The 21,575-nt window shown below is 41.9% G+C and overlaps 1 protein-coding gene across 1 annotated transcript in view; it reads right to left on the bottom strand.

The window, feature by feature from the left end:
- The window catches only part of ANKFN1 (ankyrin repeat and fibronectin type III domain containing 1), a 151,240-nt gene extending 130,836 nt beyond the window's left edge, over positions 1-20,404 (bottom strand). Inside the window, exons 1-3 of the mRNA XM_040639825.1 lie at positions 20,236-20,404; positions 15,820-15,985; positions 1,350-1,551 (exon numbers count right to left, since the gene is read on the bottom strand). Of these exons, the coding sequence (XP_040495759.1) occupies positions 1,350-1,551; positions 15,820-15,985; positions 20,236-20,404 (537 nt within the window). The remainder of the gene's footprint in view (positions 1-1,349; positions 1,552-15,819; positions 15,986-20,235) is intronic.
- Positions 20,405-21,575: the final 1,171 nt, after the last annotated feature.

The raw sequence follows: 21,575 nt of genomic DNA, 5'->3' as shown, positions 1-21,575 counted from the left end.
TGACACATGATTGAAACTTGAGGGAAACACAGCGTTATTATGCAAATACATGTTTTGACAATGGGGTCCCAAGGGATAGAACTATTTTTGGTATGCAGCTCTCTTTGCTACAGGACAGTCTGCTGAATGGAGAAGTGTTTTGTCTACAGTCTGCCAAATGGAAGAGCCTCTGCTACTGAGGCCGTAACTTAGCCACAACCAAGCCCTCCCAGAAGATGAGCTTGAAATGAGACAACAAATGAGAAAACAGAGAGAACAAAGTTAGCGTGCTGCCTGTCCGCAGTTGTGTATTTGTCTGTGACTCTTAGTATGCCTAATTTCTCATGTGCCATATTTGCTCTCACTCTTTAGTCATTTCCTCCTCCATGCTTTTGTTGGCAAACCCTAGCATGCTTCTCTCTGGAAAAGCTAGGGCTCATTTCTGTGTTAACCTCAAACAAGTGGTGCCATTACCCCCTGCAGAAATGCCCTTGCCAAGCATAGTAATAATATGCCCTCAGCTTTTACCAAGGGTCGGTATCAGAAACTACTCTATGACAATGTCTGTAACATCACCAATACTGACCTTCCTTCTCTACAACACAATTCCCTGTGGCATCTTACAAAGGCCAGAGGACTCAGGAACAGGAAAACACTCATTTCTTCTGGTAGAATGATATACTTTCAGTTATCAGCTAATGGGATGCCATAACCAACTGGGCTTCCCTTTCTGCTTTGACTGAGTAGGAGCTCAGAGACAAATATCATGGTAAGTTTTAGGTACTATATTTGCCTAGGATTTTAATATATCTAGTTCTCTTTCCAACCCCATGATTCTCTAGTTTTCTTTTTTCACTCCTTCCTGCCTTCCTTCCTTGCTCACTCTCTCCCTCAAATATCTCTATCACTTTATTTCCCACTATTTAATACATACACTTTTTTTTTGGCCTAGATTCTGTTCTGAATGCCTCTGGAAAAGCATATGGGCCATACATTATAAATAAGTAAATGAAATGGTCATTGTTCATTTGATATCTGAATGAACACTGGAGCTCTCAGAAAGCCTATTTAACTCATGCTATTTGTCAAACTGCCATTTTGTTGTTGTTGTTTCTTTGATAAATTAGAGAAAGAAAAACTAAGAGAAAAGAAAGGGCAAGAAACTAAGAAAAAGAAGGGGAAATGCTCAGACTCACTCAAGTTTCAGTTCACAGCACAGACGTGTGCAGTTCCTGCCTTCCCGAACTCTCAGCATTTATAAAACTGCAAATGCAGGTTCCGAAGTAAATGTGGAACATCTTAGAATCTCTTCAAACCCAAACACAACTGCACCAATCAAGCAGAGACAAGAATAAAAAGAGCGTTATTACCACTGAGGTCTTTCTGAGGCTCAGCCGGTCTGTTCTTGTTCGAAAATAGGCCTCATCAAATGAAGAGTGGCTCCCTTTCAGTTTCTCAGAGAGGTTTCTGTACAGGCGTTTGGCGGCATTGGGAGACGATGGGGCACTATGTTTCTTCGACTGAGAAAGATGTAGATTCTGCATTTGTTGGGTCACTTTCACACGACAGTTCCTAAGAGGAGGAAAATCTGATGTTGTATCATTTACACAAGATAATTATAAGTTGACAAAGAATTTAATCATCTCCAGGAACCATCTGGAATCCTAATAAAATACTGTAGCTGGAAGGGATCTTGGAGAAGAGGTCCAGCTTTTTCATGTTCTAGACAAGAAAGCTGAAACCCAGGGAGGAAAGCAGCTTGTTTACAGCCACACAGCTAATTGGGGGCAAGAATGAAATGACAACATCCATTTACTACCTAAACATATACATTCACATGCAAACATATATATGACACTGAGCCTCTACTCAAGGCTTTTGGTCTCTATCCCATTGGGAGGAAGTGTCTCAAATCTATAACCCAGGGGTTCTGTTCAGTTCCCCTTGGGTATATGTAATTGGGATCTTTCTACCTACCTACTTTGAGATGCTGTCCTCCGTTGGGTGTGGTTGTTCTCTGTAGATACCCCTTTTCTTGAGGTGCTAAATTGTGCCTCTTGTATGAGATTTGGTGAGCTACCTCAGTGCCCAGAAGTTTGGGGGATTTGTACCCACAGGTCCATCCCTGCTCACCCCAGATACCCCAGACAGTGTCCTCCAGGGCACTCACTACTGGCATTCTCCAAGTTGTACTTGACTGCTGTTTCACACATCTCTAAACAGGTCCTTACCAATGTCATCCTTAGAGTCAATTTCCAGGAGATCAGCCATGCCATTTCAAAAGCCATCCACCATTAAGTTGGGTATTGCTACTGAAATATTGATGCTACCGAGGCGATGGCTGTCTGGCATGCATCTGTGTGTTGGATGAGCAAATGCATGAATGAAATAACTGGCTGTTATGTGCCAAGTGTCTCCACCCTGGGGGAGCCTCTGGTACACTGGGACCAGGTCTCTCTGGAACAGGCTGTTACCTTCCCACCACCTCCCCTCGAATCTCCAATGGAGTCTTCCATTTGAAATACAGCCAACACTTTTTAGCTGTGGCCCTCAGAGGTCAACTCCAGTCCTTGACTTTTCATAGTCTTATGGACCCCATGATACAATATCATGTAGAACCTCTTTTATTAACCCACATCTTCACAGGATTGACTTCAAAACTTCCCCAGTTTCTACAGGATAAATTAGAAGTTGTTTAGCCTCACATACAGGTGCATGCCTCTCCGGCCTCATCTCACTGCTCCTCTATGTTTTATGTTTCAGTCTTTCTGATCTCCTTAGGGTTTCCTAAATAGTTCAAACTCTTTCCTATCTCTGGGTGCTTGTTTGAACTGCTTTTGCCTGTACTGGAATTCCATCTGTGCCTTCATCACTTAGGAAACAATTGCTGATCCTTAAAGTCTATGCTCAAGTGGTCTCTGACAGCCACAGGCAAATTTGTGTATTTCTTTACTCACTAAGTATATGCCTCTTACAGAAAATATTTTATTGTATTACAGCTATTTGGCTTTCTGTCTCCTAGCTAGTCTGTACGCGTCTCAAGAACAAGGACTGCCAAGTATTAATTTTTTTTTAAAGATTTTATTTATTTATTCGACAGAGATAGAGACAGCCAGCGAGAGAGGGAACACAAGCAGGGGGAGTGGGAGAGGAAGAAGCAGGCTCATAGCAGAAGAGCCTGATGTGGGGCTCGATCCCATCATGCCGGGATCACGCCCTGAGCCGAAGGCAGACGCTTAACCGCTGTGCCACCCAGGTGCCCACCAAGTATTAATTTTTATACCTAAAATATCCCTGCCTCAAAGTGCAAGAAATATAATACAGATTAAGCTATGAATCGCTCCTCTTCCAGCTACTGACTATGTGGCCTTGGGTGAGTTACTTAACATATCTGAATCTTACTTTTATCATTTATAAAATAGGGATAACACTAACACCACATTACAGTTATGAAGACTTGATGAGATAATGCATGTAAAGAGCTCAGAATATAGGAAAAACTCATGGCAGCTATCATTTTTGTTACAGAAGATGTTCAACAAATACTTTAGAATAAATGAATGCTCATATGAGAGTCTATGGAAAGTGATATGCGAAGGAACTACTCAGAAAGCTCATTTCCTCCTCATGCTTCTGAATTGGGTTCCATATCCGCTGGCGCCAACTAACCTTGACTTACTTTCACTTTAACAAAAGGAGAGCTATCCTCATTACATTGTTGGATGTCTTTAAGTCTTGCTTGCAATCTCTTCCAACACAAAAGACTTCCTAGTACTTTCCGAGGTTGTCAGATCTACTCAATTTTAGTCACATGTATCAGGCCCCACCTGGTCTTAGCTAAATGGTCATATTTACATTTGGGAGGATGATTTAAAGCACTACCTGTAGTGTGTATGTACGTATGGGTGTGTTTTCATCTTTAATAATCTTTTAATTTATACAAAAGCAAAAATAGAGGGAGTAGGTGATTTGCATCTTTCTCGTTTCATCTACAGATCCTTTAACTTTGATTCAATAGCAAGCACAGCATTTCCTCTATATCTTACAGTTCCAACAAAAATTCCAGATTGATATGCAAGCTGGCTCGCATGGAGATTGCCTTAACCTCTTTCTTTCTGCCTTCTGTCTCTAGCCTTTTCCTTCAGCGTTAATGCCCCAGTTCAAGCCATCTGTCTTGTCTACATCATTATCATTCCCAAAATAACTCTACATTCTTTTGTATCTCACACAGTGCCCAGGAGTCCAGTAAATAAATTCTTGTCGATTGATCAAATTCCAGTTACTTGCCCTCTAACTGATGACACCTACCCACATGGCCCCTTTTGTCTTTGCTCATCTCCCATCTGTTCCCTTCAGTCAAAATAGGTTGACTTTCTCTGTCTCTTTGACTTCCTTTTCATACTGCCCCAGCTGTCCCTTCCTTCCTGGCCATCTTTCAGCATGTTTCTATTCTTTTAGATTTCATCTATCATTATATTTTCTTTTCCCCCCTCTATATTTAAAATTTTGTCTGATGAAAGATATTGAGAAAGACACTTTGTATTATTTGTTCTCGTAAACATGTATACCCCTCCCAACTAACTGTACTCTTAAATTTTTACCCTTACAGAAAGGGGCAAGCCTTTGAGAAGCAGTGTAGCTTTGGCTCTGGAATTTGGCAGACCCAAGCTTGGATCATGATATTGTTATCTATAATCTATGTGACTGTAGGAACTTTAATTAAAATCTCAGAGTTCATTTCACCATATACAACAAGAGTTCTTACAGAGTTGTGAAGATTAAATGAATTAACAAATGAAAGCATGCATCCTGTTTAATGCTAACAGTCACTCAATAAATAGAAGCAATTGTTAAGATTACCTCAATTTTCTTCTCAAACCAGAGACACTAAAGTACAGTGTAATAATTTAAATAGTTTTCTTCTTTGTTTTAAACATTGTTTTAAGATATGACTTTATGTACTTATTATACTATTTAGTTTTATTTTGATAGAAAAATATAAGCTTAGATATTTTTAAGTGGATGTTTATAGTAACTTATAGAAAAACAGAAAATTGAACTTCAAACTACTAATGGAAAGAAAAGAATAAAGATAAGCCTAGGGAAAAATAAAAAAATAAGAAAACATAATAAATAGACATGTAAACTGAAGTAGTAAGGATAAGACTGAATATACCTGTGAGCACAATATACCCACATGGTTTAATTTCTTAATAAAAGACAAAACCTTCCAACTGAGATTTTTTTTTTTAAAGTAGGCTCCATGCCCAGCATGAAGCTCAACATGGGGCTTGAACTCACAATCCTGAGATGAAGACCTGAGCTGAAATCAAGAGTCAGACACTTAACTGGCTGAGCCACCCAGGTGCCCTTCTGACTGAGATTACAAGTGGTGTACCTAAATAAACATTTCACAGAGAGATTGAAAATAAAAGAATAGTATGACAGTGGGAATGGCAAAGTAATGACCTCCAAAAATCCTCTCCTCCATAAAAGCAATAAGAACACTAGCAGGAATTGTAAAAATTAACTTTCTCAGAACACTGGAAATTAACCAAAGGTTTGCAGCAATCAAAGAAGTGTTTATTTGAGGAAAGTAGCTGATTAGGTAAGAACAGTGAGCCTTGTGGCATTTTTAATTTGCTCAGTTCCTGTCTTCCCCAGCTCTGTGGTAGCTTTGAAGACCATCAATGTATATTCATGATAAAAAACAGTAGCCTGGCAGCCACTGGATGGTGCAGGATGGTGACAGAGCTCCTTCACAACCCTATTTTGAGAGAATCATCATTATTTGACCTGACTGGTGGTTTCCTGGAAGACCCCACTCACAAGATTTTTCTTTATTTGACCTGCCTCAGAGTTCACCAAGTGCAAATAACCCTTTCCTCTAAGGCACTTTGTCATCACAGCTGCCTGAGATGGTAGATAAAAGTTGGGGCAAACAATAGACTAACCAAAAAGCTTAAAAGGAAATGCTGGGGAATGAGATGTCCACAGAGGACTTTGAAAAGCTCTGACACATTTCCAGGGATCAAGCAGACCACATGTATGCCCAGAGCTGGGAGCATTCTCATAAAATACCTGAAAAGGTCCTAAGCTCTTATCTCTGTCTGATGTTGAGGCTGTGTGCAAGCAGGAAGTGAAGGGTAAGGCAGGGCTGCCAACCACCTGGCAAATATAGAAAGTGTGCCCCAACATGTGCACAGAGCTCTTCTGTAAAGACTGGAAGACTTATTGGTTTCAGGCATCTAAGGAAATTTTTGTTCAATTGTTAGCTGATCACTAATCTAACCAAGCAGAGACTTCAGTGGCAATGAAGTGACAAAGAATACAGACTTCACAGATTTAATTCTGAAAAATCACTAAACAATAAACCCTGAGGAGGTGGGATAATCTGATTTCTAGAGTTGCCACATTATATTATTTAAGATGCCTAGTTTTTAACAAGAAAAATATGAGCCATGCACAAAACAAACAAACAAAAATATGTCCCATTCACAGGAAATAAAGTAGTCAATAAACATTGCCCTGAAGAAGTCCAAATGTTACTTATTAGACAAAAACTTTAAACATGATACTAAAGGAAACCATATCTAAAGAAATAAAGAATTGTGAGAATGACATCTCACCAAATAAGAGAATATCAATAAAGAGGTAGAATTTATAAAACAAATCCAGCACCAAATAGATATTATGAAGTTGAAACATATAACTGAAATGAAAAAGTCACTAGAGGGATGCAATATCAGATTTAAATAGGAAGAAGGAAGATTCAGCAAACTTGAAGTTAGGTCAACTGAGATTATCCAGTTTTAGGAGCAAAAAGAGAAAAAAATGAAGAAAAATGAACAGTCTCAGAGAAGTGTGGAACACTACCAACTGTACCAACACACACATAATAGGAGTCTAAGAAGGAGGAGGAGCGGGAGAGAGAATATTTGCAGAAATAATGGTGGTAAACTTCCCCAAACTGATGAGAAGCATTAATCTACACATCCAAGAAGCTCAGTGGACAGCAAGTTGGATGCATCCATAGGGATTCACACCTAGATACATCACAATTAAACCACCAAAAGCTAAAAACAAAGAGAAAATCCTGAAAACAAGAAATAACTCATTACATACAAGGAATTCTCAGAACGATTTACAGCTGATTTTTCACCAGAAAACCACAGAGGCCAGAGGGAAGTGGGATGACCTATTCCAAATGCCAAAAGAAAGACTGTTAAATAAGACTTTCTCTATACAGCAAAACAACGCTTCAAAAATGAAGGTGATATTAAGACATTCCTGGATAAACAAATACTCACAGAATTTGACAGCAGACCTTTCCTATAAGAAATATTAAAGGGAGGGGCAACTGGGTGGCTCAGTCGTTAAGCGTCCAATTCTTGCTTTCAGCTCAGGTCATGACCTCAGGATTATGAGACTGAGCCCCATGTTGGGCTCCCTGCTCAGTGGGAGTCTTCTTGAGATTCTCTTTCTCCCTCCTCCTCTGCCTCCCCACCTCCAAAAATAAATAGTAACACTTTCTAAAAAAGAGAAATATTAAAGGGAATCCTTCAGGCTGAAATGAAAAGATACTAGACAGTGACTCAAGTCCACACAAGGAAAGAAAGCACATTGCTAAGGAAACTATGGAGGTAGCATAAAAGGTAATATAAATATAAGACAATAGAAGTCTTTCTTTGTTTATAACTCTTTTATTCTCCTTTCTGATTTAAAACAATGACATGAAAATGAAATTAAGAAAACAATTCTATTTATTATAGCATGAAGATCATAGCATTAAGAAGATTAAAATACTGAGGAATAAATTTAACGAAGGAAGTACAAAATGAATTAAGCTTCCTTGGTTACTGTTTTCATGTGCCATATCATTCCTGTTGGGAACTTTACTAACATAGTATGTAGTCCCTAGAATACCCAGAAAAGTGTCCTGAAAACAACAGCAACAGTACTCTCTGCATTTTTGTATTACATTGAACTGGGGAAGAAAAAGAGACTTGACTGTTGAATGAAGTACTTGATGGGTAAAATAGATACAGAATCCTAGCAGGAGAACTGGTGGGGAAATTGTTTTTGTTGTGTTAAGTCTGGGATATCACGCTTCAGAGGGCATTCCTTATTAGCCACTTTTACTAAAACAGGTTGAGATCCATAGTTATATTTTATTTCATTCTTCAACCTCAAGATAATCATGATAGTTTTAAGCACAGTATTAAAAGTAGAGACTCTGGGGTGCCCGGATGGCTCATCTGGTTGGGTGAGTGACTCTTGATTTCAGCTCAGGTCGTGATCTCAGGGTCATGAGATGGAGCCCCCGCATCAGTCTCTGCACTCAGCATGGAGTCTGCTTGAGATTCTCTCTCCCTCTCCCTCTGCCCCTCCCCCTTGTGTTCTCTCTTTCAAATAAATAAATAAACCTTAAAAAAATACTAGGACTTTGATATCAGGCTGATCTAACTTTGGGTTTGGCTTTTCTACCTATTAACTGCACAACATTGGGCAAATTATTTATCATCCCTAAGCTTCAATTTCCTTATCATTATCAGTATTTCTTATCTCAATTATAAAAGTCATGTCTAAAACGAATATTAGAGTTTTAAATGAGATAATACATATGAATTATTTAGCAAAGTGCCTGAATGAAACAGATGTTCAAAAGATATTCATTTCAGACCTAGTATTCTCAGGCAACTACTGCTTTCTGCTTTCTGACACTACAGATTAGGCTTCCTTTTCTAGAATTTCATGCAAATGGAATAATCACTATATACTCTTTTTTTTTTAAATCTGCCTTCTTTAACTCAGCTGAATTATTTTGAGATTCACCCACATTGTTATATCTATCGGTAGTTCTTTACTTGTTATTGCTGAGTAGTATTCGTTGGATGGGTGGGTATACCACTATTAATCAATTTTTAGGCATTATTTTAATAAGAAAAAACTCTTGGAGTTTCTCTAAGGAAATAAATGTATCCTTTCTTTTCTTCCTTCAGAGAGGCTTTAGGGGACCTGAGCTCCAAAGAGAAGGGCAAACAGATCTGTTGATTGAAGGTGGGTTGGTTTCTGCAACATAGCTACAGGACCAGAATGTAGGAGACTGGAAGAGACCCTGTATGGGAAAGCTAGTCTCTAGTTTTATACTTTCTTTTTCCATCCTCATAGTTTCTTTTCTCCCACAATATTTAATAAAAATGTTAAATGCTACAGCCTGCCAGACATTTAAGAAAAAAAATAATACCAATTCTACATAAAACTCTTCCAAAAATTTGGTTTCATTTTTGAGGCTAACATTGCCCTGATACCAAAACCAGAAAACAGGCATTACAAGAAAAGAAAGCTATTGCTCAGTGTCTCTCATGAACACAGAAGCAAAAAAGCTCAACATAATGTTAGCAAATATAATCTAGCAATATACATAAAGGATAATACATCACAATCAAGTCGAGTTTATTCTAGGAAAGCAGGGTTAGTATAACATTCAACCGCTCATCAATGTAATTCACTTCATTAACAGAATAAAAGAAAAAAATCACATGGTCACCTTAACAGATGCAGAAAAAGAAGCATTTGACATTATTCAGCATCTGTTCATTAAAAAAAAAGCTTTCAAGAATATAAGGGAACTTCCTCAACTGATAAAGACAATCCACAAAAATCTATAGACAACATTATACTTAACAATTAAAGACCAAGGTCTTCCACCTAGGATCAGAAACGAGGCATGGATGTCCATTCCTATCTATTCTATTACACTGGGCATTCCAGCTAGAGTAGCAAGGCAAGAAAAATAAGGCATAAACTAACTGGAAAGAAAGAAAGAAAGTCTTCATTTGCAGATGACATGAACATTTTGTAGAGTACTGTAACCTACAAAAATTTACTCAGCAATAAACAAAATGAAAACCAAACTTGTATACTTGAAACTACATGACACGAATGAGTAAGATGAAAGAAAACCTAAATAAATAGAGGTGTATACTTTCTTCATGGATCAGATCAGAAGAATTACGATATCAATTCTTCCAAACTGAGCCTTAGATTCAATGCAGTCCCAATCTAGCAGGTTTTTTTTTTTTTAAGGAAATAAAAAAGCTGATTCTGAAATTTTTATAAAAATGTAAAGGATCTAAAATAGCCAAAACAACTTTGAAAAAAAAGAACAGAGTTGAAGGCTTATACTATCTGTTTTCAAGACTTGCTATAAAGTCCTGGTAATCAAGATCTGTGGTATAAGGATAGCTCTCCAGATAAAGACTGTGGCCTCAAGACAGACCTATAGATTTAACGAAACCAAACAGAGCGCCTAGAAATAGCATGCACATGTATGATCAACTGATTTTTAACAAAGATGTCAAGGTAATTCAATAGGGAAGAAGAACTTTTCCTACAAACAGCGCTGGAACAATGAGGTATCTGTATGCAAAAACAGAGATTAGAGACCTAAGTGCAAAAGCTCACACTGTAAAACTTCTAGAAAAAACACAGGGGAAAATCTTTGTGAACTTGAATAAGACAATGATTTCTTAGAAGAGGCAAAGAGAGCACAAACCATAAAATAAATTGATGAATTATACTTAATGAAAATTAAAAACTTCTGCTCTTTATTACAGCTTAATCCCAGCTACACTTTTAATACACCTGGAGCCAAGCTTTAAGGAAAGAGTGATAGTAGCCTGGAGAATCCAGACCCAAAATGGCGAGAATAATCTGTGGAGAGTGGAGCCTCCCAGATCTACTTTAAAACCACCTGTTCCCTGGGTTCTGGCCACTTGCTCTAGTAGAGAGCCTTGGCTGCCACCATTATCCTGTCTCCAAACACCAGCTGTGTCAAGTGACGGGCGGTTCTGGCATGGCCCCCATCACGCCTGCAGTAGCCGCAGCAGCTCTGACCCAGCCAGACCCACGGAGGGAGGCTCCAGCTTTACTCACGGCTACCCTGAGGGACTGGGTCACACTACCTGGAAATGTGAAAACTGGACCAACTCGAGGCAGGAGACTGGAAGTAGCCCTCAGATAATTTCTTCTCCATTCTTCCCTTATGGATTGTTTTGAGGGCTTCTTGGAAGTAATCACGCACAAACAAACCACTAGATGTGTTTTCTTGTGAAGCCTTGGCTGGTTCAGTTACAAACCACCTATATTTGTGTTCCCTCCTTCCTCAACTCATTTCCCTTTTACCTTGATGGCTTGACTCTTGATGCCCTGAGGCTGGGTCTCCCAATACCCAACAGAACATTCACAATTGGTTTTGCCTCAGCTTCTGCTTTCAAGGCTAAGACAAAATGAAATAACAGCCCTATGAAGAAGTTGGTACTATTATATATCATCATTTTGCAAACAGGGAAACTGAGGCCCAGAGAGGTTAGGTAGCTTGTCTAAGATCCTATAGCCAGTAAATGGAGGAGGCAGGATTGATTCTGACTCCAAAGTCCATACTCTTAGCAATTCTGCTATTAATCTGCCTGAGGTGCTTTGTCTGGCAGCCTGTCAGCTTCTTCCTCGACCCTAATTCTAAGGAGAAGATGTTGTCCTCGTTATGAGTTCTGGCACGTCCAGAGTCGCTGTTTCACAGGAGCTTGGCTGTGGGACTTTCTCATCACATTTGTACTGTGGAAAAAGATCTGAGCCAGTCTGGATGAGGAGCAGTTGTAAGACAAAGCATATTAGAAACAGGGACTCTAGCCATTCTTGACAGCAGGGTAGACAGATACATTCAGCAAAGGGAACATTTCTGACTGGGACAAGATTGCTCTTCAGGCCGTGATGTGAACTAGGGACCTTCACACTTCAACCTGCCTGTCACTAGACAGAAAAGAAAGTATGACCCCTCTCTGATTCCCCACCCGCTGTTACCATGACAGGTATGTCTCTGATTGCTAAAGACTGGCCAATTCTATTACACTGATAATATATAATAGGGTGGAAGCAACCTTTCAAGGTCCTGTGCATTTAAAAAAATCTATTCAGTTGTTCAGTGATAAGTTTTGAAAAGTCAGTGGTGACTTCACAGCAGGAAGAAGACTGAATTTTGAAGTTTAAAAGGATGTTTATGAGGAAGAAGGTGAAAAGACAATTTTGATTCTATAGTTCGATAAACCCTTTGGGTGATCTACTTTGTGGCCTCTGTATCCTGTGACAGACGTTGGGCCTTCAGAGGTAAGACACCCTCATAGGGTGACCAACCGTCTTGGTTTGCCTGGGACTGACGGGGTTTCCAGGATGCAAGGCTTTCAGTGCTAAAACTGAGGAAATCCCAGGCAAATTGAAACAAGTTGATTACCCTACCTGTACCCCAACGACTCACAGGCTAACGAGGAAGATAGTTATTCAAGTGTATGTATGTCGTGATACGTAAAATCATGGAATAATGATAATGGCTTTTACTTCTGCAGCACTTTCTGAGTCAGGCACTATTTAGAATAATGCCTTTATGTTCAACAGCTCTCTGAATCCCACAACAGCCTTGTGAAGTAAGGACTACTATTATCCCCACCTTATGTATTAAGGAACTGAGGTACTTTAAGGGGTCAGATCTGGGATTCAAATGCAGGTGACACAGATCTGAGAGCTTAGCCTCTCAACACTGCTCTCAAATATTTAAGGCAAGAAATAGCATAGAGGGGTGAGTGACAGGAGGGTATGGGGGGAATGAGTTAGAGATGGCGATGACTGAGCAAGATTTTGAACAATGAGTGAGCAATCAACCAGCAGGAAGGAAAGGAAGGGCAATCCAGGTACAAGAGCTCAGGTTAGGACATGTCTTAGTGTTGCTGGTCGGTTGATGTCCACAAGGCCCTTAATGGAATTCTTTTGGGCTCTGACACTTCCAAAGGATATTTCATCCATCACACTAGGACCTTGGGAAAGAAGCCTGGAGAGATAGCAGGGCCAGACCATCAAAGGCTTTGCATACCATGATGAGGGACAATGGATTTCAACCTGTTCACAACAGGGAAGCACTAGAGAAAGGCCGAGATTTGCATTTTTAGAGAATCACTCTGGTAGTATCCAGCGGGTGGTTTGAAAGGGACCAGTGAAAGGGGACAACCAAGTATAAGGCCCTTGAAAAAGTCCCCATGTGAGAGCTGTGACTTCAACTCCCATGTGTGACAATGGGGATGGAGAGGGCTGGGCAGATTAAAAGAGGGAGGAAGTAGGATGTACCAAATTTGGTTAGTGATCGGCTGGAGGGACCTAAGGAGTTAGGAAACATGAGGATAGTTTTTGTTAGCTCTGCTTGGTTGAATAGGTGCCAAACGGTTCCACCAATCATTAAAAAAAGGAGGGGAGGGTGCAGGAGGAAGAGTGGATCTGAAAGGGGAAAGATAGTGAGTTCAGCTTTCCACATGTGACTCTTAACGGCCTAGAGGAAATCTAGATGGTATTGTCTAGTCCAAGCATCCCATAAAAAAGAAGGAAATAGCTTGTCCTAAAGGCTACTTAGTTTTCTGATCAAGAGCGAAATGATAAAGGGGCACCTGGGTGGCTCAGTGGGTTAAGCGTCTGACTCTTGGTTTCAGCTCAGGTTGTGATCTCAGGGTGGTGAGATCAAGCCCCACATCGGGCTCTGTACTCAGTGGGAGTCTGCTTGAGATTCTGTCCCCCCACCTCCAGCTAGCATGTGCACACACTCTCTCTCTCTCAAATAAATAAATAAATCTTAAATAAAAAGAGTGAAGTGATTGTTACAAGAGAAGTTCTTGGAGACAGGTATGAAATAAATAGAAAGCAGAAGAACTAATACAGCATTAAGGCAACATCCTTTGGATTTCCCCCGAGGAAGAAAATACTTAATACATTCATTGATGATAAGCTATGAATGTCTTAATTTGTTATTCCTCCTAAGAATATTTGTTTCATAAAAGACAGCAATATTTAATTGAATCCCTGATGAAAGAATTTCAGGTACCTTAATCCTAGAGATCGGACAATTCTTTTGGTCAATGAGTCTTCTAGAAGTCCTCAAATAAATCATAGTACATTTACTGCTGTTAATTCCATATGCATGGGTATGGGAGTAATTTGAACATAAATTCTATACGTGGGTTCTACTCATCCTTAGACTAACTCCTCCAGAATGTTCATTGCAAAACATTTAAGATCTTCAGCATCTTGGCACCATAAGTATATAAAGTCAGTTGTTACTGATCAGGATTGCTAAAAATTATTTAATGACCTATTTATTTGAAGTTGTTTTTTTAAATGCCATTTTCAGCTCTAGTCTCCCCTTCTAGTCCCCTGAGTGTGATCACGCTTTCTTCAGAGTGCCCTGTATCCCTTTGATGGGGAAGGTGTATATATCTCCTCCTCGCCACATAAACCCTCATCCCTAGGTTTCCGATGCATGGTCTCTGGATTAACGTGTGTAAACAATGATCTTGATTACCTACTGCATCTTTGATTGGAAAGCTTTAAGTAGTATCTCATGCATAAATTAATTGAGCTTAGCATGTCTTCTTTGAAACAATCAGGAAGGGGAAAAAAAAGTGGAAGAATGGAGATCCAGGGAGAGTAACGGAATTTCCTAAAGACACACAGTCTGGGAATGAGCAAAAGTGCCCTGCTATCCTGCTATTTCTAACCATTAGGCGATTCCATCTCCTTTCTGTTAGAATGCCATCATTTGTGAAATAGCGAAATCACATGCGAGAATGACCCTGCTCTTACGATTCAGTGGCCTGGGATCCTTTCTACTTTGTAAAACTTTGCCCATCTCTCAGATATCCTAACTTTGTTTTTTATTTAGAGAAGTATGCTTTTTACTATTCTACCATCATCCACCTTTGTCAGCACCCAAGGCCACAGATTCATCTGAATGGCCAGTGATACACTGCAGATAGAGTGCACCAAGGATAGTAAACTCTGTTTGATATGGATTCTGAACCAAGCAGAACTGGACTGGCGCTGCCAAAAAGCCTTATAGTAGCCAGACAAAGAAAAGACGAGGAAGACATGATAGTGGTAGTGGTGGTGGGAAAAGCAAGAGCTTTCTCCATTCCCCTTTCCCCTCTGCAGAGGTTGGCTTGCATCTTATTCAGGACATGAAGAAATCAAGTGAGTACAGGGATTTTGTGTCCCAGCATAGAAGCAAAATCAGACTTGATTATCAATGGTACCTCCAGTGGCCTTGGCAGGGCCAAAGATCAGCATGGGTAACAAGACCCTTACAATATCCCACTTTGAACCTAGTACGCCCTACCAACCACATATCTTCATAGAATAAAAAAAGGATGTAACGCAGATGGGTACAAAAGTCGCGGTGGATCAAGCTAGGGTTTGCATGCATGTCCACTGTGCGCCCTCAGCAGGTATCCTCGACATCACAGTCGTGATGCTATTTATGGGCAGGCTGACCCAGGATGGACAGAATGCTGCTGTCCCACTCTGCACGTCTGGTTGGGTTAAAGACAAGATGCCTGGGTTTATATTCAGGATTATCAGCACGATGGGATCCATCTTTAGCTAATCCAACAGGTATTTTGTAGGTACTCAGGAACCCGATTGGGAAATGATCTCATACAACACAAGAATATTCTATGTTTCATAGCTCTTGCTAATCAGTTAGGCAAGCACATAATATCCTCAAGCTTGCCACAAACAAAATGCCTATTTATCACAAATGGGGCTTCCCCACCCCCATTCTCGCCTCTCCACATGGACGTGTATGTGCCTGTGTGCGTTCTTCATGAACTGCCTGCAGCTAACTTCGGAAGATGCAGATTTTTTTATATCATTTAAACGGCAGCAATACACACACACATTTAAAAAATAATCAGTGTATTAGAAAGCCCCACATTCATATGAAGAAAGACAACAATAAATTTTACTTACCAGCTTAGGTTGTTCGAGGCAGCAGAGGAACAAGTTGTTGGTAATTGTCCAGTGCTTTCATTCAATAAATCACATTGGCTTTGCTTTCTCCTGTGGCTCAGCCTCTGCGCAAAGCAAGCGAACCTCCTTCCTATTCTGTGTAAAGAATAAAATGCGAACAGGATCACTACAGGCAAGAGCTGAAGTCCATGATCACTAAGCTACTCTTACTGCAAAATAAAAGAGCAGATGATGCACAGGGAGGAAAGGGGAGAGGGAAACAGCTTGGCTCGGAACCTAGGTGTATTCTCAGGACTGTAGCCCCGGGAAGGCTTGATTTCTCAATCTCCTGTGCGTGTAGTAAAAGGATGCCATGACTTCAGTGTGTCTTTAGTCTATTGTATCTGTGAGGTCCGTTAGGAACGGCGTGCAGGGACAACAAGCTTCGTGGCAAACAAGCCGGAATCAGAACGGGCTGTCACTCACGATGAGCAGAGGGGCAGCAAGGCAGCCAGTTAGCTTCGCACTCTATCAACTGCAGGCAAAGACATGTCGTCTGGCATCCAAGAGCCCATCCAGCAATCTGTGGCTGCAAATCATCTACAGCTCTCCTGGGGCCAGACGCCCCCTTGCTCCCACAGCTCCCCGGACGAGAGGCACACAGGTGGCCACTGCACCCCCTCACCTAAGGCACCTGAGCAATCCTTTACAAGCTCCCAGCAAGAGCTACGAAAGCTCCCAATCCAGTGGGGGCTGCTCAAGCATTGCTAGAGTTTTCGTCTGAGAAGATTCTGAGGAAGTAGTCAGCAGATCTGGGACTTAGGACGCCAAGAGGCTCAGGAGGAAGGTTCCAGTGCTCCTTTCATGCCGGCTACGTATGGGTGCACCTCGCTCCTTTCATGACGTTATGCCTTACATGACTAATGAAACACACAGAATGAATTTCCTAAAAAGCCACTTATTTAGGCATTTTTCATGTTTCTCTCTGAAATAAAATGGCAAATGACCTTCACAGGCTGCTTTTATGCAAGGGAGACGTTGCTGATGGAGAGCACATTTTAAACCCTGTGCCCCCTGCCCTCACACAGATACACACACACACGGACGTCCCTAGCAACAGCATTAAGAATCTTTCTAAAGATTTCTTCAGATTCTCTCTCTGCCAAATGAAAGCTTAGCTGCTGTGATGACTTCAGAAATAGTTTTGGACCCTTCTACTAGGCACTGACTCCGGTATGTTATTTATACCGAGAGCCAAATCAACTCCCAAATTTTGAGCGCAACTCCGCAGCAAATCAGGAGAAAGTCTCAGTTATAAACAAGAGGGTGGAGTGTTAGTCTTTGGGCTGGTAATTAATTAGAATCCTGGGCATCTTGTGTTCCTGAAAATCTCCCCCTTTCTAGACACAGCAGTTCACTCTGGTGGCTGACTCGTCCCAGACAAGTGTCTGCTCTGGAGTTGGGATCTGAGGCGAGGCTCCGTGACTCATAAAATCTCCCAAAGGAGGAGCGCAGGTTAGCTTTTCACAATTGTCTTACTTTTTCTTTTCTCGTTTGACAGGCAGAATCTCTCTTTGGAATATTTTTTTTCCTCTTCCTCTCTTTAGACTTATTGGTCCATGGAAGCATTGCTATGAATAATCTAATTTGAAAGTATTCATGCCCTTGAGGTTCAGAAGGCTATTTTTTTTTCATCAAGGATTAAGAAAGAGTCAGGCTACCCTTTTGCAGCTTAAGCCTAAACGATTGCCAGGTAAAACTTTACCCTTATCTCTAAACAAACTTTGACTTTAATGCAGATTTACTTAAATTCCCTCTGCGGGGGAAAGCCAGGTGACTGAGTCATTCTACTAAGGTTAGGGGCTGCCTCCTCGGGGTCATGATTCTGTCTGCTGTGCAGACCCAAGGGGATGAAGCCTTAGTAACAGTGGCATCACTTCCAGGGGCAAATGCCCAAGACTGAGTTATGTCATGCATCTCCTGTCCATTGCATTCATTCATCCATTCATTCCCCAATCCGCTCTTAACAAACAGTACTTAAGTTTATTAAGTACTCAGTCCGTGTGTCACATTGTGCTAAATATTTAATGTTACCAAAAAGCTCATCAGTGAGAATTAGCAACCTTCTCTGTGATCCCGGTCTGCCTGCCTCTGCGGCCTAATTTCTTGCCCTCTTCTTACTCGCCCTCCATGCTGCAGCCTTTTTAAAGGTCCTTCAGATCTTTGGACATCCATACCGTCTCTCAGCTCCAGACTCCGGCATATGATACTCTTCTGCCCCAACGCTCCGTCCCTGTTGTCTGGATAACTCGCGTACAGCGCTAGAGTCTTGGCTTAAACATCATCTCTCCGCCATACTCTTCTCACCCTTGGGCTGTTAGGCTCCCCGCTCTGCGGTCCTAGAGCACCTTCTACTTGCCCCTTGTGACATCCATCACATTTTGTTATACTTACTTGCTTTACGTCAGCCATTCCTATTTTGCTATAAGAGTTTAAGTGCGAAGTTGTCGTCTTTTTTTTTTTTAAAGACTTTTTATTTATTTATTTGACAGAGAGAGAGACACCAGCGAGAGAGGGAACACAAGCAGGGGGAGTGGGAGAGGAAGAAGCAGGCTCCCAGCGGAGGAGCCCGATGTGGGACTCGATCCCAGGACTCTGGGATCACGCCCTGAGCCGAAGGCAGACGCTTAACAACTAAGCCACCCAGGCGCCCCAAGTGTGAAGTCTTCTATTCACTGCTCTATTTCCAGTCCAGCAGAATTCCCGGCACACAGAGGGCATTCAATAAATATTTAGTGAGTGTTTTGTTGAAGTGCTTAGCATGTATTTGTTGCATGAATGAATAAACCATTTCAAAGAATAATAGGGGTCTAAGAATTGAAAGGAACCCTAAAGTTCACTTAGTACATCTAATATTTCTTGCCAACTGGCCATCCAGTGAAGTCGTGCCTCCTGTGATTATTACTTCTCAAGTAATCTCAGCCCAGAGCGATCACACACTTATTTCATCCCGTCCTCCAGCACTTTTATAGCACGTTCTTGCTTTTTGTTCTCCAGCTGTTTCCTAGACGTTGTCTCCTCTCTACGGACTGGTATTCTCTATAACGCCTAGCATAAGCCTGCAATTATCTGATGCCTGATTCATTCAATAGCAGACACTTGAACAGGTAGTTAAGTGTTCAGTCTTGGGCGCCTGGGTGGCTCCGTCGGTTAAGAGTCTGCCTTCGGCTCACATCATGATACCAGGGCCCTAGGATCGAGTCCCACATCAGGTTCCCTACTCAGTGGAGAGCCTGCTTTCTCCTCTCCTTCTGCTGCTCCCCCTGCTTGTGTTCTCTCTGTCAAATAAATAAATGAAATCTTTGAAAGAAATGATCAGAGTCTTGCTTTAGGAAGATTACTCTGGTATTGGGGGGAAGAATGGATTGCATTGGCCAGACCTAGACAGCACTCTAATAATGACCACAGCACAGAGATAGAATTTAAAAACAGCTTTGCGCTTTCTTTCCCTCCTCCTCCCCCACCACCGCACCCTCTGTATCATAATACCCGTGTTCTCATCTGGAACACTGAGAATGTTTGTTCCACACTCAGCACTTCCCCTCCACCCAATTCCACCCCCACGGTTAGCTCACTTGCTTAGCTTATTTGTGAACCTGTCTCACTGATTCAAGCTCCTTTGAAGACAGGGATTAGATTTTAGTTAATTTGTATCTTCCTTCTCTAGCCCTTACACGGCCTGGCCTGGTGTCTCGAGATAGTTAAGTGCTCAATCAATATTAAGAAAGAAAAACACGTTATTTATGCAAAGTGCTGGATAAAGCAGTATGGTGGTGGGGGGGGGGGAACAAAGATGAGGAGGTATCTTTTCGAAGATAAAAGAGCTCTCTTCAGTGAGAGAGAATTAGTACTTCCTCCCGGGATGCTTAGGACAGATTCACAGAGAAGTTTGCGGTTGCCCTGGATCTGGCAGAATGAAGACCTCTAGAGGTTGAACAGAAGAGAAGGAAATGGAGTTGATGCACAGAATTCCTAGAATGTTTCGGGAATGACAAGCAATCCAGCTGGGCTGGAGCACATGTGGAAGGGAAGATCTAATGGAATGTAGCCTGCAGAAACAGGCCGGGCTGGGACTGGGGTGTGCATGGATGCGATGTTAGAGTTTGGACTGTTTCCTAGAGCTGACAGGGATTTGGGCAGGAGAACGGCAGCACCGTGGATTAAGCTCCCTCTGGTCTAGCCATCGAGGCCGGTGAACTGCAGCCGGGAAAGCCGGGAAGCGGGAAGACGTGGATGGCGAGGGCCCGTGGAACTGGAAATCAGGAGCTGACCGCGGGGCATGCTCTGGAGGAGGACCTGTCAGTGGTGCAGCTGAGAGTGAGGGAAGCCGGGAGAGGGGGTAAGAAAGAAGCTGAAGATGGCTTTGAACGTTTTAACCTGAGTGATGGCAGATGATGGCGACATCCGTCGACGCGGGCGCGCAAACACGGGGATAATGGAGGCATTCGTGGCAGGGCCCGTGCGTCTCGTGAAGGCAGAGACAAGGGCAGGAGGCCGAATCCTTGCAGCCCCGTGGAAAGTGCATGCACTGCTCTGAAGAAGCCATTCAACAGCCGCCAAAGAAGTCAGTTCAGGCTGTGGCAGAGCAACTACCCCTGGCAACACACGGGGCCATCTGCAGGGGAAGGGGGGCAGAGCATCCCCAGAAACAGGAGAACTTCCGATGCCGGGCTTCCCATCTCAGAGCTGTGGAGCTTGGTGGTGGAAGTCCAGCTGGGGGTGAGGACTTTGAGTCCTCGAGGGGCTTCTCACCGGCTGAGTGACCTTGGGCAAGTTACTTTCTATCCACCAGGTCTCAGCTTTCCCACTTGGCAAGTGAGGGAGTAGGGCCAGTTAACTTCGAAGGTCCCTTTCAGTGTATCTCCTCTGATTTGTGAAGTGCCACATTGAGAATTTCAGGATACTTGTGAAACGAGGCCAAAGCCCACCAACATCAGAGGCTAGCAATGTCCACTCTCTCCTGCGAAATCATGCCCATATTTTGAGAATGTCCATATATCACTGCAAATGCATGTCTGCCCTGCGGTTAGTTCCATGTGGTTAGTTTGTAAGACATAAATTTAAATTGATCACTTTTTGATGACCTTTTTCTAACAGTTTTTCACTCTTTTTTTCAGCAAAGATTTTTTTTTTAGGGGTGCCTTTTCATCGGAGTCTCAAAATTAAGTTATGGGAAGAAAGCAGCAGTCCCTTACTGTGGTCAGCAAAGAGTCTGGCCAGCCTACTTCCGCTCCCTAATCTCCTGACCTTCCTCAGGGCGCGGCCGCCCAGTAACGGCTCCGATTCTTTTTTCAAAAATAAAATGTGCTACTTATCAAAAGCTGCTAAAAAGGAGACAAAAAAATAGGAAAAGAAAACTAACACCCCAGGGTGTATCTGAACATGCTTATTATGTGCGAAGTTGTTAGTAATGAATGTAAAACTCTTCCTCCTCCTCCCTCTCAATTACTAAGCCCCAGAGAGAAAAGGAAACAGGGGTGGGGGAGGGCAGTGGCTATTCAGTCCAAAGCAGACCTTTTCAAAAGGTGCAGACTGTTCATAGGCATGCTATTTCTTGATTATTTTGTTTTAAGCACCAGCTGACCTTTCAGACTAAAAGTTAAGGTCCCAAAATATCCTGAGAAACTCTCTCATGACGTTCAGAAAGACTCTTCAAAAAGAGATGGGCCGTGTGGCTTCTGCTGTGATTTGATGACAAGAGTGTTTATCTGAACTAA

The sequence above is a fragment of the Ursus maritimus genome, unplaced genomic scaffold, assembly GCF_017311325.1.
Source record: "Ursus maritimus isolate PB19 unplaced genomic scaffold, ASM1731132v1 scaffold_24, whole genome shotgun sequence".
Taxonomy (NCBI): domain Eukaryota; kingdom Metazoa; phylum Chordata; class Mammalia; order Carnivora; family Ursidae; genus Ursus; species Ursus maritimus.
This window is presented reverse-complemented; position numbering and strand designations above follow the sequence as displayed.